At 40.7% G+C, this 18,283-nt stretch overlaps 1 protein-coding gene across 1 annotated transcript in view; it reads right to left on the bottom strand.

Moving 5' to 3' along the window:
* The window catches only part of LOC142074924 (guanine nucleotide-binding protein G(q) subunit alpha), a 176,333-nt gene that overhangs the window by 19,357 nt on the left and 138,693 nt on the right, over positions 1–18,283 (bottom strand). The window contains exons 4-5 of the mRNA XM_075135932.1: positions 6,211–6,339; positions 5,098–5,227 (exon numbers count right to left, since the gene is read on the bottom strand). Coding sequence (XP_074992033.1) covers positions 5,098–5,227; positions 6,211–6,339 — 259 coding nt within the window. The remainder of the gene's footprint in view (positions 1–5,097; positions 5,228–6,210; positions 6,340–18,283) is intronic.

Here is an 18,283-nt window from a genome sequence, read left to right as displayed (position 1 = left end):
ATGTTCCACTCTATGTTCCATACTTGGGTTCTAGTTAAAAACACAATACTGGTAGTGTGATTCTGTTAGATCAATACACTGAGAAAAATAATTAGCATCACATCTGACACCCTACCTCCTGACACCCTGCCCCCTGACCGACATTGGCAGCGTAGGCAGGGTGCCGCCCACATTATTAATGTAAGGTATGGTTCTCTCAAATCACACTACCACTGGTGGAGCCAAGGGGCGGTGCAACTCTTACCTGCATTCAAAAGGCATTTGCACGATTGGCTGTTGCTGCCAGATGACCTGGACACCAAATGTCATTGGCAGTCCACTAGGGCCATGGCATCGCTTATGATTCTGCATTTGCTATTGGTGATTGGGTGAGTCACCGTATGGGCGCATTGCTGCTCATCTTTCCGACTGCCTCAATAAAATTTTGTTTTATAACATGTTGTCAGACTCCATTACTGTTCAGACCACATTATTGGTGTCACGGACAGGATGGAGTCTTTCTGACAACTACTGGACACTTCAGGAAAGAAGCAAGCTTGGAGCTCCCCCCAATAGGGGGAGGATTGGATCCAAGATAATTGGACAGATCCCCAGGCTACTGGGGATGAATTTGAACAGTGGCGTAAGGCCAGATGTTGCAAACAGGGAAAAGGCAAAGGTTGCTTAATCGGCCTCCTGACTTGTGCCCTCAACGCTGCCCAGGCTGAAATTACTGGGCTGTGCAGCACCCTCAAACGGGCGGGATAAGCTAAGCAAGGGGCTGAGAGGGATGAGCATAAGCTAGTCCCCTTGGCCCAGCGGGCCCTCGAGGCCCAGAGCAATCGTCCCGGTACAACGGCCCAAGTTAGGGCCACTATCTACCAGGACGATGATAAGGATGATAATTGGGACAGGGACAAAAATGGCCCTGGACCAGACCCTGATCCCCTTCCCAACCCTACAGGGGAAGACATCCCTGCCCTTCTTCTACCTGCCTTGAGCACTTGCGGGGTGCAAGCCTATACCAGGGCGACCAGTTTCGTAAAAAGCCAGGAGAAGGCTGGGTGGAGTGGCTCAGGAGGCTCTGGCGCACTGAGGCAGCTCTAACTCACCTCAGTAATGGAGACTGCGGGACACAGGGGCTCTGCTTGCCCTGGCTGCAGGGGTGGGTGCTGTGGCAATGGCTCCTGTGCCCCATGGTCAGATGCAGAGGAATCCTCACCTGGGCAGAGGACGGGGCACCTCCGCCGGCCAGACAGACAGGGGCCGCCTCTGGCAGTTCCTGCTGGAAAGGGGGTTTACCCACCCCCCAACAAATTGATAAATTGCCGAACAATGTCTTTGTACAGCTTCTGAATGTCCATCAGCAGGTGGGCCCTGCCCACCTCCACCTTCCCTGTGAGCCTTGCAGTGCCTCACCTTCAGCCCCTCCTTCCTCTCTCTAAGGTGCTGCCTGAGAACTGGCGGGCGAGTGTCCACCACCAGACAAAGATCCTCTCCTAGTTCTGTTTCCCGGCAGACCTTTTTGCGTACCCTATGTCCTAGCCCCGATTAGAAGTTGTCTTGAATGACCGGCACTCAGTCACCTTTGTTGTGGACACCAGGGCCCAAATCTCATCGTTGGATCCACAGACTGCCCCTTTGGGCTGTCCTAGAAGTGATTTTGTATTTCAGGAAGTGATAATATCCATGATGAGCCCGGAGCCACTGACTCAGCCCAACTACTGGACCACCCTGGACGAACGGACTGATCTGTGTACTGGTTTTGGCTGGGATAGAGTTAATTTTCTTCATAGCAGCTCATATGGTGCTATCTTTTTGGATTTGTGACCAAAACAGTGTTGATAACATAGGGATGTTTTAGTTATTGCTGAACAGTGCTTGTACAGCATCAAGGCCTATTCTGCTTCTCACGCTGCCCCACCAGTGAGTGGGCTGAGGTGCAAAAGAAGCTGGGGGAAGGAGGAGGGGAGGGGGACGTTCGGCATTATGACATTTGTCTTCCCAAGTAACTGTTAACACGTGATGAAGCCCTGCTTTCCTGGAAATGGCTAAACATCTGCCTGTCAATGGGAAGCAGTGAATGAATTCGTTATTTTGCTTTGCTTGCATGCACAGCTTTTGCTTTCCCTATTAAACTGTCTTTATCTCAACCACAACAATCTGGAAAAATCCTCCTGCTATATTGCTGTTTATTGTAGTTGTTTTACTTGTACTACTGTTGGTTATTCCGAGCAAGCCCCTCTTTTGAATATGCTGTGGAAACTGTTCTTCGGGACAGTCCACCAGGGCCTTGCTGGTTGGGATCCTAACTTGTTAATTCTCACATCTCAGGTGCTGGCGAATGTCAGAAAGGGAACTGATTGTTGGATTTGTACACAACATCCTGCATCTGGGCACCAAGGGGTTGTCGTGGTGGGAATGCTGGTATTGGTGGAATTGTGCATCTAAAACTTTTGTCAGATATTACTCTATTCGGGCTAATCTCTCAACTACCGACTACCCACTGCCGCCTTGGTAAAGAACGGATCAGAATTCTACATCCTCCAGAACTTTATGGGCTATGATCTGTCCCGTGATCAACTACAAACCATGCGGTGGGGTCCATCCTACACCATACAAACCTACCATGCCAATATTGACAATTGCCTGAAAGACACCACTCGCTGCCGTGATCTTAGCACAATAGGTGCCCCCAGCCTATACTGGTTGTGCCATGAAAACCCTCCCATGGAGTGAGAGGGGACCTGCACACCCGGACTAATAGTGCCTGGGATGCATGTTGAAGAAAACCTCTACATGACCCATGTCCGCAAAAACGCCCTGTGACATCGGCGTGGTATTAACCCTTTGGTAGAATGAGGATCCAGATTTCACCAGTTTGCCCGGACTCTCCTTCCTCAGCTAGGGGTCTCTGAGCTGGAGAAAGCAATCATCAATCTCTCTGCTACCCTGGAAAATATAGAAAACGTAACAACCGATGCCATCCAAGCACTGCAACAAGAAGTTGCTCAAGTATCACAGACTACCGTTCAAAACCATCTAGCCTTAGAGTACTTGCTGGCCACACAAGGTGGCATTTGCGTGTTAGTAAATATTACCAGCTGTGTCTATGTCAACCAAGATCTACGCATTGAGACCAACCTTAAGAAAATCCAGGAACAACTAAAGCCCTTGCATCAGGTGGCAACCGAAAATATCGATTGGGGAATTGGCAAATTGTGGTCAAGGTTCCTCTTGGTTCCCAGATCTCAGGGTAGTTGTCAAAAGATTTTGGCTGTACTTTTTGTAATTATCTTGTTTATTGCCATTGTTTATGTTTTGGTTTGTATCAGTGGATGGGGTTGTAGACTGTGTTGTAAAGCATTTTCCCAGTCATGGTCAAGCCACTCCCTGACCTGGGTTGGGGCCACTACATATAATCAGATGCTGGTTGTAATCTCTTTCGCAGCCTCTCTTGTAGCAATTGGGAAGATGCCGTAGTAATCACCTCCCAGATGCCTGCGCAACTGATACTTGATAGAGGTGATTCTACAGTACCCATCTCATGATACACCAGCTTTCGACCTCTGACTATGTAACTTATACCCTGCAGGTGTCAGAACACCAACCTCGCCTAGCTTATTATATGACTAACAACCCACCAAAATAACACCCTAGCCTATAACTCCATGTCAAGTGATCATTTGAGAGAATCAAGGGGTGGAAGTGAAACCCTGCCTCCTGGCACCCTGCCCCTTGACCAATATTGGCAGCTTAGACAGACTGCCAACATCCTGCCCCCGACCTACATTGTCGCAACTCTTCTCCACATTCAAAGGCATTTGCACGATTGGCTGTTTCTGCCAGATGACCGAGACACCAAATGTCCCTGGCAGTCCACCAGAGCCATGGCATCGCTTACAATCCTGTGTTCGCTATCGGTGATTGGGTGAGTCGCTATATGGGGGAATTGTTGCTCATCTTTATTACTTCCTCAATAAAGTTTTGTTTTATAACGTGTTGTCAGACTCTTACCGTTCAGACCACAACATCAAATATATGTGTCCTGGTTTCGGCTGGGATAGAGTTAAATTTCTTCCTAGTGCTGTGTTTTGGATTTAGTATGAGAAGAATGTTGATAACATACTGATGTTTTTAGTTGTTGCTAAGTACCCTGCTAGACAAGGACTTGTCAGCTTCCCATGCTCTGCCAGGTGCACAAGAAGCTGGGAGGGAGCATAGCCAGGACAGCTAACCCAACTGGCCAACGGGGTATTCCATGCCATATGACGTCATGCTCAGTATATAAATAGGAGGCGTGGTTCAGGAAGTAGCGATCGCTGTTTGGGCATTGCTTGGCGGGTGGTGAGCAATTGCATTGTGCATCACTAATTTTGTATATTCTATCATTATTGTTATTATTATTATTATTATCCCTTCCTTTTCTGTTCTATTAAACTGTCTTTATCTCAATCCATGAATTTTACTTTTTTTTTTTCCCTCGATTCTCTCCCCCATCCCACTGGGGGTGGGGGGAGTGAGCGAGCAGCTGTGTGGTGTTTGGCTGCCTGTCGGGTTAAACCACAACAACGTGTCTTACAAACCAAAATAAAAACATTCTGATACCCGCCAAGTTAAAAGAATACAAAAATAAACAGAATACAAAAATAAATTACAAGATGTATTCACTATATAAGCAACTGAAAATTTCTTCTTTGTAACAGCTGTACTTTTAAAGGAGATGGCTGATGATATAAATAATGTCATATTATTTGAGAATTAGCCTCTTAATCCCTGTAGAACTTCTGATTTTATTACATGTAGTTGCATACAACTGCTGGTAGACATTTGGAAAACAGCCAGGACTGGACAAGCCAGTCTGCTTTGAAAATGTCTTAAAAGAACTAACAACTTTGAGTTTTGCTGTTTAGCATGAAGTATTCAATCTATCATTATACTTTACTGGTCCAACAAATTTAATATCCAAATAATTATGTAAAAACACACACATTTCTACTGAAGCTCTCTACAAACTTGTGCTTTAATCGAATTTTAAATAATACTTAAAATTTAAAATTAATTTTAGTGAAATTATTTTTTCTTAAAAACTGGTGATTTATGCTGATGCTTGCTTACCTCATTGTCTGACTCCACAAGCACTTGATCATATTCACTAAGAGCTACTAGGAACATGATAGATGTGACATTTTCAAAGCAATGTATCCATTTTCTTCTTTCCGATCGTTGGCCTCCTACATCCACCATTCTGCAAAATTAACAATGACCACATCAACTCCACAAATACCTTAGCAGATAAACATACAATCACATATGGAACACTGAATTCAAGAATTTAGTTGAAAACACAATTTGGTTTGTTTTTCTTAAAAATTTTACCATTCATATTGAAGACTAATGGAATGTGTTGTAAGTAAACAGGTTATCATATTTGCTTTTTAGTCTGATGTGCTTTCTGAATTTGAATTATGGGTCTTGAAACCCTCAAATTTCTGATATTCAAAACTCTCATGATTCTGAACCACGATTCTAGAATGTATGCCCTGTATATTCAGCAGAAACACATGTCCACAGAATGAAGTTGGTGGCCTGCCTTTCTCCCAAGAAATTACCAGAGTCAAAATTCCAAACTTGTCAAGGCTGCCTAAACTTAAGAGTATAAATAGAATACAATCTGTATTTACTAAAGTTGTTAACAGTCAAAATAAAACCTCAAATTTGCTGGCAGAGTGTACTCCCAATTCATTATGGGTCTCAATGTAACTAGACACTTGGGTGTCTAACTTGAAATTGTAATTGCATAGTTATTCTTTAAGCAATTGTATTTGCACTCAAAATGAGCTGTGGGGAAAATTATTTGTAGGAGTGGTATTAAACTTACAAAATGTCACTTCTCTCTAAAAATCAAGTACAGAAGTGGTACCTTTCCATTTCATAATTTGTTATTCACAATAAAACTGATATACTGATTTTATTGAAAAATTACTTCCAGTTTTTCTATCAATAATAACTACCTTCAGAAAAAGACAAGTCTATGTTTCTCATCCTCTTGACATCTTTAACAACAGCTGCTAATCATATATGGACAAAACCATGAAAATAAAATGAACAAGCTCAAATTTTAAAAACATTGAATAATTTGCACTTTTAACCAATATCCTATACATGGTATTACTAATATAAAAGGAAACAAAAGAAACAAAGCAAATGGGTGTTAAACTTTTTTTCTACCTGAAAATGATGCTTTGTAAGTCGAATGGATATTCAATGATCCCTGTTGTTGGGACTCGAACTCTAAGCACATCTTGCTGAGTTGGCAGATAGGCCGAATCTGCTATGCGGTCCAAGTCATTAAGATAACTATAGATGGGGAGAAACAACAGGAATGCAAGACAGTGATACCATAATCCCACTGAGGAAAAGAGAAAGGAAGACTTGGGAAAAGAAATGGGGTGTGGGATAGGAAGAAGTGCAACAGAAAAAAGAGCAATATCGACATAAAAGAGGGACCCTTCCTGGTCATTTTCATAGCTTCAAGTAAATTCTACAAAAGGACAGCATGATTATTATGATTTTCATATAAATTTGCTTGGCTTTCACACGTTGAATCACCAACAATTCAAAATTTTCAGTTATTCAATTCAGGTTAATTTAAAGACAAATAATATGATAAAATGTGTAAGAAATATAGGAAATATAAGACTATAATTTTATCTGAAACTATAACATATTTCTTGATAATTACTCTGCAATGTCTACAAAGGATAGATAAACATGAATCTCCCAAGTGATAGTGAACTATTAATTATCAGTTTCAAAATGGTAGGAGGATAAATGGTACTCTTTGGAGATAAAAGAAAAAAACCCACACTGACAAATTAAAAAACTCTCCACCTGAAATTCCTGCATCCAGACTGAAACTTCTGATCAAGTTAATAAGCCTGCAGTACATGAAATACATCCCAGTCAGTTAGCAAATAATCTGAAACTGCAATAAAATTGCTTGTAAGGGCTTGTTAACTACAACACACAACTCTTCTGTTATTGCTTAATGGTGGTTTTCAAGTATAAAGCAGCAGTGCACTGGAGGTTTTAATTAACTTTCATAAGAGATGCTTCAAAAAAAGAGGGATAATATACCAACGTGTGATAGCCTGTTTGGGTCCAGGAGTTGCACATTCCATTAATTCAGTGCACCAGGCAGCTTGGGCTCTCCCCAGGGTAGATGTCTGGGAAAAAGACTGCTGCAGGAAATTAAGTTTTTGTGTATTTGATTACTTCCAAGCACAAGAATGACCTAGTTGGTCAGAGTTAGCTACTGGTAAAATAACCTAAGGCTGCCCTGATTCATTCCAGGGGAGGGTAGCAATGTACTCCTTGCAATTTATCAAATCATTAAATATCACTAAGCTCTGAATGTATTCTTTTCTTCATAGTTATTATTCAAGGTGTTCTTTTTTAAATAAATCCACACAAGGAATAATTAGACTACTAGATACTCTGAATGATTTGTTATGCAATAGTGAAAGTAAGTTGTTATGAACAATGACAGAAACAAAGCGATTTGAGTTCTACTTTACAGCAAAAAAACAGAAGAATTAATTTGTTAACTCTGGGAGGGAGCCAAAAATATTATCAAATTTTTCTCACTATGATTTTATTTATGAAAGATTAAGCTGATAGTAAATGTTGAATGTGTGAATATTACACATATTCAGAAAGATGTATTGAACCATATATCTCAGAAAAAATTTCATATTCAGAAGTTACTACTCTGAAAATATTTTCTCAGAACCCCGACTAGTTTCTGCCAATAGGAAAAAGGGCTTGAAAATCTGAGCATTTCATCTGCCCTTAGTTGTTTTACACAAAAAGCAGAATGGATAAGCGGATCATCAATTTGCTGGGGGGGGGAATCCATAACAAATCCATAACCACCACAATAGGAAATCTAAAGAGATGCTGAAACACTAATTGGCCTCTTTTTCCCTCCCACCCCACCAAAAACATTGGTTTTGTTTTGTGACTTTATTTCGGAAAAAAAGAAGGGTACAAAGAAGCACTGTGGATCATTACATGCTATAGTGGTATTCATGAAAGCAGGAGAGCTTTAAGAGAATAAATTTGTATGTGACCCATTCAAACAATTGCTTGTTGCATTCCTTTGGAAAGCCTCAGCTGTAGTCTCCAATATGTGAACCTGGTTACTGTACCTCTGCACCATGAGCATAGTGGACATACTACTAAGATATACAGTAGTGCACATCTGACTTTTTTAGAAAGACAATAATTTAAAGGGACATTATTAAATAGTCACGTCTCATTTGTGTTACTGGAAACTGTTTAAAGAGCAGATGGGGATTTTTCTGTCCTAGCACAAAACACTGATGTCATCAAGTTCCAGAAGCACTAATTTATCCTTTAAAATTACATCTTTTCCTCATCCTCATTCAGTTCTGCTCAATTTCTGCTCTTACACATGTACTAAACAGAAAACTTCTTACTCATTTCACCAGTAGCACCTTCTAGAGGCTATACAGAATCCTTACACAACCTCATAGAGTCCTATTTCCTTCCCTAGATATCTTCACTTAACAGATCAAAGGATGTAGGGCTCTCTACAAAGTCTCTTAAATTATGCATTCAAACCCAGAATCATGGAAACAGTGTCAAAATCAGTAAGAGTACCTCACAGAAAAATTCATATAGTATGCACAAAATCCTTTAAAAAAAATCTTTGTTACTAACAAATCACAACCAGAATCTATAGTGCAACAAAAGCAATTTAGAATACATCCTGCAATTTTTGTTTTTGAATAATGACAACACTTAGCCCCTACCACTTTTCCTTCTCACTAACTTAAAACTTAATGAATAAATATATCACTGTATTCATGAAAATAGACTAATAGCTCTTTGTTGCACAACCTTACTTTTCAATCTTATATTATTTTTATATTCCTGCCATGAGCATATAGAAAATATTCAATGAATTGTTTTAAAATAAAAAGAGCTTTTTCCACTGTACTGGGTCTGGCTGGGATGGAGTTAACTTTCTTCATAGCAGCTGGTATGGTGCTGTGTTTTAGATTGGTGACCAAAACAGTGTTGATAACACACCAGTGTTTTAGCTATTGCTGAACAGTGCTTGCACAGCGTCAAGGCCTTCTCTCTTTCTCACTACTCGCCCCAGGGAGTAGGCTGGGGGTGGGTGAGAGACTGGGAGGGGACACAGCCAGGACAGCTGACCCAAATCGACCAAAGGGATATTCCATGTCATATAACATCATGCTCAGCAATAAAAACTGGGGGTTTGGTCTTTTCCAAGGTAGCCATTTCTTGGAGACTGTCTGTGCATTGGTCTGCTTGTGGGAGGTGGTGAGTGAATGCCTTTGTATCACTTGCAGGTTTTCCCCACGCTCTTTCCTTCACTTATTAAAGTCTCTTTATCTCAACCCATAAGTTTTCTCACTTTTGCTCTTCTGATTCTCTCCCCCATCCCTCTGGGGAAGAAGAGTGAGCAGCTAGGTGGGCGCTTAGTTGCAGGCTGGGGTCAACCCACCACATCCACTGAAATTTTTGTTTTGTTTTGGTTTGTTTTTTTTAACAGAGACATTTGTGTAGAAGAATTACTTGGGCTGGAATTCAGATTTTAATGCAATTTGTACATTCTTGCTCTGAAGCAAAAAAATAAAGATTTATTTTAACTTTCTTCTCATGACCATATTTTACGTTACTTAATTTCACACTTTTGCAGGAGATTAGCCACACTTCCTGTTACCATATTAGTAGGTATAACTTTCCATTCTTCTATCAACTTAGAGGGAATTAAACATGTTTCTGAAAATCAGACTGAAAGCTTTGCCTGCATCAGCAACACAAAATTCCTTTCAAGATATTCTAAAATCAATAAAAACTCCTTATATTTCTCTTTAAAACTCATGTCCCCTTTGATACAAAATAACATAATTAATTTTAAAAAAAAAATCATCATTGGGTAAGCGCATGTATCCTCGGGATTGACATCAGGGTCTTTCTGCTCTACTGCACCCACTGCTTTGTACCACATCTGAATATTTTGCAATATAGCAGAAATTAATTGTTTCTTTTTAGTCATGTACAATCTTCCCAAAATGCCAGTGGAACAAATCAACACACTTATGCTCAATATCATTATAATGAATTTTGTATTAACTGCATAACAGTATACTTTTATGCCTCTAGAACTCCATACACAAAACCAAGACAGTTTCCATTAGGAGGGATGGGGTGATGGTTTGATTTTTTTTAAATAACTAACTTAGTGGGTTGACAGAATATTTCAAAATGCTGAGCGGGAATATGGAAAGTGTAAATGAACAGAAGTGAATATTTACATAAAAAGGAAAAGACAACTGGAATGCCATTATTATTTAAACACACACTACCAGCACACACAATTTTCAAATATCATTATTATAGCTGTTACAGTAACACAGAACATGTAGAATTTCATTTATTTAGAACAGAACAGAATAGAATAGTTCCAGTTGGAAGGGACCTACAAGGATCATCTAGTCCAACTGCCTGACCAATTCAGGGCTGACCAAAAGTTAAAGCATATTATTAAGGGCATTGTCCAAATGCCTCTCAAACACTGACAGGCTTGGGTCATCGACCACCTCTCTAGGAAGCCTCTTCCAGTGTTTGACCACCCTCTCAATAAAGAAATGCTTCCTAGTCTGAACCTCCCCTGATGCAGCTTTGAACCATTCCCACCCATCCTGTCACTGGGTACCAGGGAGAAGAGATCAGCACCTCCCTCTCCACTTCCCCTCCTCAGGAAGCTGTAGAGAGCAATGAGGTCGCCCCCTCAGCCTCCTTTTCTCCAAACTAGACAAACCCAGAGTCCTTAGCTGCTCCTCACAGGACATGCCTTCCAGCCCTTTCACCAGCTCTGTTGCCCTCCTCTGGACGCATTCAAGGACCTTAACATCCTTCTTAAATTGTGGGGCCCAGAACTGCATACAATACTCAAGGTGAGGCTGCACCTTTGATAACCTTTTGATAAAGGGTTTATCATAGTTTTGGTTTATCACAGTTTATAAGTCTTTATTGTTGCAGTGAATTATATTCAAGGTTTCTTCATATCAAAAGGGTTGGATCAAGGAGTTGAGTGGATTAACTGGTGGTGTAAATGTTTCTCCCTGAGTTCATTAAGAGGGTGTGAATGTCTCTCTGAGTTAGCCAGACCAGCATGGGAGGAATGTATACCTGGCTCAGCCCAATATAGAGTATAAGAACTGAACAACTAACAAAAGAATTTTGAGGAGAGCAACAGGCTTGAGCTGGTTTCAATCCACGTATTCCTTCCTGGCACCTGAGGACGCCCAGTGTCGTGTCAGTGAGCATATTATAGAGAACAATAATGGGAATCACATTGGTATTGACTCTGGCACAAGCAGCAACTTTAAATAAAAACATCAAAACATCAAACACTTTTTTCAACTGCAACTGTGCAGGCCAAATCCCCACTCCAGCTGCTTCTCACTGCATCTTTTTCCAAAAGTCACAGTCCATTGCTAGCTGCTAGCTCTTGCACTTGTGCAATGTCTCCATAACCTATTGCTGTGAAAATGATTTGGAATAGCAAAGAAACACTATGGAAATTGTTCAAATTAAGCCAGCTTCTTTGACTGATACAGACTGGGGTGTGAGAAGTCCGTAACCTCCAGCAGGGAAGCAGGATGGAGTTACCTCTTCCACTGGTTTATCTGCAACCAGAAGAGGACTTGTGAAGACATTTAATTTATAAGACACCCAACGAAATGATAGGGCTACATGAAATGTCTTGAAAGTCTCTGAATTCAGACTGCTCTGGATGAAGAGTGAAAGTGAATACTATCAGAAAATGAAGATTTTTATTTATTTCTTTGTATAATTACTTATTAAAGACCCAATTCACCATGGCTTTTAAGCACTCATCTACTGCAGTTTAATCAAACTACTGACAAATACATTGCTCATGCGGGCAAACAAATCATGTGCACATACAAAAATTTTAAGCACATAACAGGCATGCATGAGGGATTTTAGGAAAAGGGTCTAACTAAAAAAAACCCCCACCCAAATAAAATTGCAACCCCTTAGAAGCTTCACCACATACATGCATGCACAAATTCTGCAATCAGATTTTGTAACACAACTGCCTCTTCAGTGTACACTAGAAGTTGCTACACACATGTACTCTTGCAAACAAACCAGGAAACTTGTCAAAAACATGAACTTTCACAAAAAGTGTTGCCAACAATTGCCAAAACCAGATGTTTTCTTAGTTTATTAACTTCAAAATTTAAAATCATACTAATGATATGGATATTGGAAATATCCTGGCCATTGTCTTAAGGTAGAGTCCAAAACCAGATAATCACAGTTATTAATGGGAAGTCAGTTATACAGTTAGCAGCAACTGTGCAAACAATTTAGGGCAGAACTACATGGCACTAATGATTTTATTTTTACCACCTGCTAAGAAATGTCTTATTTTGATGAGACATATTGTAGTTATGACCTCTCACCCAAACAGTACTTATTCAGCTAAACATTATACAAAAGAACAAAAAAAGGAAAATGGCATAAAATTACATTAAAAAATCCAGTAACATAGGTCTGAGTAAATTTGTACTACAGACCAAGTTTAAAAAGTTAATTATAGCTATAATTACTTTACTTTTGTAAAAATGAATTTGAATGGCTGCTGAGGTAATTTTATGTGGGGTTGCTATAGCAACAGGCACAAGGTGCATTACCAAAGTAATGTGTGTGTAACAAGCTGCTGACAGTAGCGCTCTCTTAACATCAGGAAAAACTGCTAAAGTATCGTAGCATACTTGTGATCTGCACACTGACCAGAAACAGAAGAAAACCTTTTGTTTCCTAGTCAGTGCTGAGAAAGTACTTACTTTTAATGAATTATATATTCCCTGTGACAAGGGCCAAAACTGCAGCCAGCCTTCAAGGAAGTTACCAGGCTATGAAGGTGCTAATGGTACCCTTGAAAGAGAGTTTCCAAGGTACTGTTTGTCCATGTTACAAAATAAACAGAAAGAACGTGACAATAGGAATACACTAATTAGCTCTGTATTTTCCCATGTTTTTCTCATCTAGAAATCAGGCAAAGAAGTGACAAGACCCCTAAACTTAATAAATAAACAAGAATAGTTTTAACCAATAACCCTCTTCAAGAAGTTAAATATAACCCCATTCACCATAACCTTGTAACTCAACATTCAGCTTTAATTAATTTCCCAGAATTATGCCACCTAATGAAGACAGATCATCAAAACTTATCTGAATTTACTTTCAATAAATGAAGTTTTGAAACATTTCCAACATGAACAAACGTGGGGCAGGCACTTCAAACAAACACCCACCTCCAACCATGAATTACTATTTTTCAGTATCTTTGAGGTTAGATTTCTGTTGGAAGTAGTCACATGATATATTAGCATTTTCTCAGGAATAATTCCATCAGATGAACTACCGACCAGTCAGCCTCACCTCTGTGCCTGGTAAGATCATGGAACAGATCCTCCTGGAAGACGTGTCCAAAAACATGGATGACAGGGAGGTGATTAGAGAGAGCCAACATGGCTTCGCAAAGGGCAAATCGTGCCTGACTAATCTGGTGGCCGCCTACGATGGAGTGACTACATCAGTGGACAAGGGAAGAGCTATGGATGTCATCTACCTTGACTTCTGTAAGGCCTTTGACATGGTCCCCCACAACATCCTTGTCTCTAAAAAGGAGAGATATGGGTTTGATGGAGGGACTGTCAGATGGATAAGGAATTGGATGGATGGCTGCATCCAAAGAGTTGCAGTTAATGGCTCAATGTCCAAATGGACATCAGTAATAAGTGGTGTTGTCGTGAATGAGTGGTTTAGAGGCCACTCAAAGAATCACTGTCGAAGGTGTTAGCAGAAAGTGATTTTAATAGAAATTTATAAATTCGCCTGTTGAGAAATGCCAAGACATTTGACACGAGTATTTCACTAAACTCGAGGGGGATTTTTAACAGGTATATCTTTGTATATTTATCTATCTTTGCCTCTGTGAGCGTGTGTGTGTGAATTGATGGAGGTACCTGCTAGCAAATATAGTCTGCTAAAATCTTATGATCTATCTTAAGATTGGGAATGAACCTTAGACTACTGCTAAACACATATAATCCTTTAGATATAAACCGTTGACCAAGTCTGGGACTAGAGGTGGATCCAGCTGGGTCTTCTCTGAACCTCGTGACTCAACGGGAGGGTCTTCCTTAACCTTTTCGTCCTTGGCCTCTGTATAAATCATCCCAACTCAACTCTAACACGATGTCCTGGTTTCAGCTGGGATAGAGGTAATTTTCTTGCTAATAGCTGGTATAGTGCTGTGCTTTGGATTTAGTATGAGAAGAATGTTGATAACACACTGATGTTTTAGTTGTTGCTAAGTAGTGTTTACACTAGTCAAGGATCTTTCAGCTTCCCATGCTTTTTTCCTTTGTATGCTTCATCCACGTAGTAAGTGATAGAGTGAACCTTGCCATCGAACTCTGTTAAGTCACGCTTTCATAAATTTCTATTAAAATCACTTTCTGCTAACACCTTTGACAGTGATTCTTTGAGCGGCCTCTAAACCACTCATTTGCGACAAATTGGCACAGTCGGCAGGATGGCAAGTAGTATTACTGATTACTTACAAAAACATGGAATAAGTCCAAGTCCCAAATTCTCGGATGAATGGGCTCGTGATAATTGGCATGATTGGGAATCTGTGGAAAAACAACTAAAACCAACCAGAAACCATATAAAAGATGGAAAAGGAAAAGGAATTATTTGCAAAATGTTAGGCACCTGTTTAGAAGCTGCTTATCAGTATAGGAAGGATAACAATAAAAGGGAGCAGGACCTGAAAGAAGAAATAGAAGGCAGAAAGGAAGCTGAATTAATACTGTCCTTGAAAATTGAGCAGCTGCAAAAACAGTTACAGGAGGACAAGAAGTGTATTTCAACTCCTCCAGTACCAGCTCCAAGAAAGAGCAATAGTCCTTTCCTTCCCCAAAATTCGAGATCAAAAACCGAGTAATGCCAGGAAGGCAGTTGGGCCTGCCTGTCCAGCAAGTGAAATCCTATCAATGGATAAATGATAATGGCCCATATGTTTGTCCTGGTTTCGGCTGGGATAGAGTTAATTTTCTTCCTAGTAGCTGGTATAGTGCTATGTTTTGGATTTAGTATGAGAATAATATTGATAACACACTGATGTTTTAGTTGTTGCTAAGTAGTGCTTACGCTAGTCAAGGACTTTTCAGCTTCCCATGCTCTGTCAGGTGCACAAGAAGCTGGGAGGGAGCATAGTCAAGACAGCTAACCCAACTGACCAATGGGGTATTCCATACCATATGACGTCATACTCAGCATATAAAGCTGGAGGAAGAAGAAGGAAGGGGGGACATTCGGAGTGATGGCGTTTGTCTTCCCAAGTAACCATTACGCGTGATGGGGCCCTGCTTTCCTGGAGATGGCTGAACACCTGCCTGCCGATGGGAAGTGGTGAATGAATTCCTTGCTTTGCTTTGCTTGCGTGCGTGGCTTTTGCTTTCCCTATTAAACTGTCTTTATCTCAACCCACGAGTTTTCTCACTTTTACCCTTCCGATTCTCTCCCCCATCTCACTGTGGGGGAGTGAGCGAGTGGCTGTGTGGGGCTTAGTTGCCGGCTGGGGTTAAATCACGACAATGTTTTAACTCCAGTTGGCCCTCGACAACAATTAGTAAAACTTCTAATAGATGCAAGAGCACAAATTTCAATACTAACACAACAAGATGCCGAGAAGCTGGGTATACGACCTGGACGGCAAAGAGTTAAAATCACTGGAGTGAACGGAGCAAGTGTTACGTGACAACCTTTAAAAAGTTAATTTATGGCTCCTGGGCAAGAAGTGCATGTTATCTGCTCGCTTTGCAATTAAAGATCACAACGAAAATATTTTAGGTTTCGATGTTTTGAACGGCTGAACCTGGCGTCTGCCGGATGGCAGTATGTGGTCCTTTGATTCAAATGTCGACCCTATATCTGATACAAATTGGGAAGCTATAGCGCGTGTACTCTGTGCAGCCTCTGCACTCCCTGATTCAAAAATCACCAACATCCCGCAGTATCTGATTTCGTGCTGCGGCACGAGCTGGAATCTCTGAAGTAATAGCAGATCTGGAAAAACAGCACATTATCTCCAGAACCCACTCCCCATATAATTCTCCCGTTTGGCCAGTCTGAAAACCAGACGGGAGGTGGTGACTAACAATTGACTATCGGCGCTTAAATGCCAACACGGTTCTGCTAACGGCTGCAGTACCTAATATTGCAACTTTAACAGCCACATTACAAGCAGCCGCACACCCATGGATGGCAGCACTAGATGTAAAGGATATGTTCTTTATGGTCCCCTTGCAGGAAAAGGATAAAGAGAAAATTTGCTTTTACTTGGGAAGGTATACAATACACCTTTAACAGACTCCCACAGGGGTATAAACATTCACCCACAATTGCTCATGCTGCGCTTGCTGAACTTTTACAAACAGTCTCACTCCCTCAGAATATGAAACTGTACCAATATATAGATGACATTCTAATCGATTCCCCTGAAGAGGTAGGGGAAGCAGCAACAGCAGTGTGGCAAGCGCTACATAAAGCGGAAGTTGAAATCCCACCTGAGAAATGCCAGGGACCAAGTAAAGAAGTAAAATTTTTAGGTACTTGGTGGATTGCAGGTAGTGCAACAATTCCACCGGACACCCTAAGTAAAATAGAACAATTGCAGGTGCCCCAATCTAGGAAAGAATTACAACAGTTTATGGGTACTTTAGGATATTGGAGAAAACATGTACCTGGATTTTCTATCATTGCTCTGCCAGGTGCACAAGAAGCTGGGAGGGAGCATAGCCCAGCAACTAAACACCACACAGCCGCTCGCTCTGGTGGGGTGGAGAAAGAATCGGGAGAATAAAAGTAAGAAAACTCATGGGTTGAGATAAGAACAGTTTAATAATTGAAATGAAATAAAATAATAACAACAACAACAACAACAACAACAACAACAATAATAATGGGTGTACTTGGTGGGTAATGCGGAAGGATGGGGAGACCCAGTGTGTGCCTCAAGGAGATTTAACCTTGGGGGAAAAATAATCTGTGATGTGAGTTGTATGTTATAGGAAGTAATGCAGCAGGGATGACCTGAACCGAAGTTTCACAAGGAACCAGACGAGTGCAATGATGATCCAAACCAAGCCAGTGTTGGTGCCCAACAATCAAACATACTGCTGCTCCTGTCCTGAGCACCCATCTTGACAGATGGGGCCCAAGTCATAGCCTGTTCTTATGAAGGAGGAGTGGAGGAAGCACATGGAATGGGAGAATAATATCTGTCTGTTAAAGGACAGGGGATAGTAGTTAATGAGAATATATAAATCTGTATGTTGGGTATAAAGATGGTTTAAGTATGTAGTATAAGTTGTAAGGGTTGGTAAGAAGGGATTTCAGTAATGAGAATTAAATACAATGGGATGGTAGAAAGAGCTAATGGCTTATCACGAAAAACCCACCGAAATTATACTACACCGATTTTTCTAAACCCAAAACCAACGAGAAATCTTGCTATAAGATACCAGAACCAAATTGTTGGTATAATTTCACTTTCACACAACCTGTACTCGCATTCTGCTACTGGGGTAATCATGGTGTAGAACTATTGTTTGATTTTATGATTAGCGAGCGCAAAATGTGTAATTTGTGTACGACGGGGCGGCTGTGGGTTGATGCATACGTACTTTTTAACGTACCTACACCTGATCTAAATTTATCTGCAACAGCACTACACAATAACATCACCTTTCATAGGCAGGAATGGATTATTAAAGATGAAAATGAAAATCAACAAATTCCACCCTTAAAGGGAACCAAAGGAGACACCATTTCGATAGGATGTCGAATTGAAAATCACACTAAATGCATGACAGAAAACTTACACATTGTTGTAAACAATGTCGAAGGAAAAGACAACATACATGCCTGTCCTTTTAAACACGAATGCTGGTATACTTTTACTATATCCCATTCAGCACTCATAATGTGTCTTTGGACAGACCCCAACTCTCATTCCAGCCTAGGTCTTCAAGACCGATATCGAACAACCATATTCACCAACTCAGCCTCCTATCAAACTGTCTCCTCACATTTATAACATTGGTCCCTACATAATTAAAAACATAGGACAACA

Source organism: Calonectris borealis, chromosome W, assembly GCF_964195595.1.
Source record: "Calonectris borealis chromosome W, bCalBor7.hap1.2, whole genome shotgun sequence".
In the NCBI taxonomy this organism is placed as follows: domain Eukaryota; kingdom Metazoa; phylum Chordata; class Aves; order Procellariiformes; family Procellariidae; genus Calonectris; species Calonectris borealis.
Note: the sequence above shows the minus strand (reverse complement) of the source record. Positions and strands in the feature narration are given on the sequence as shown.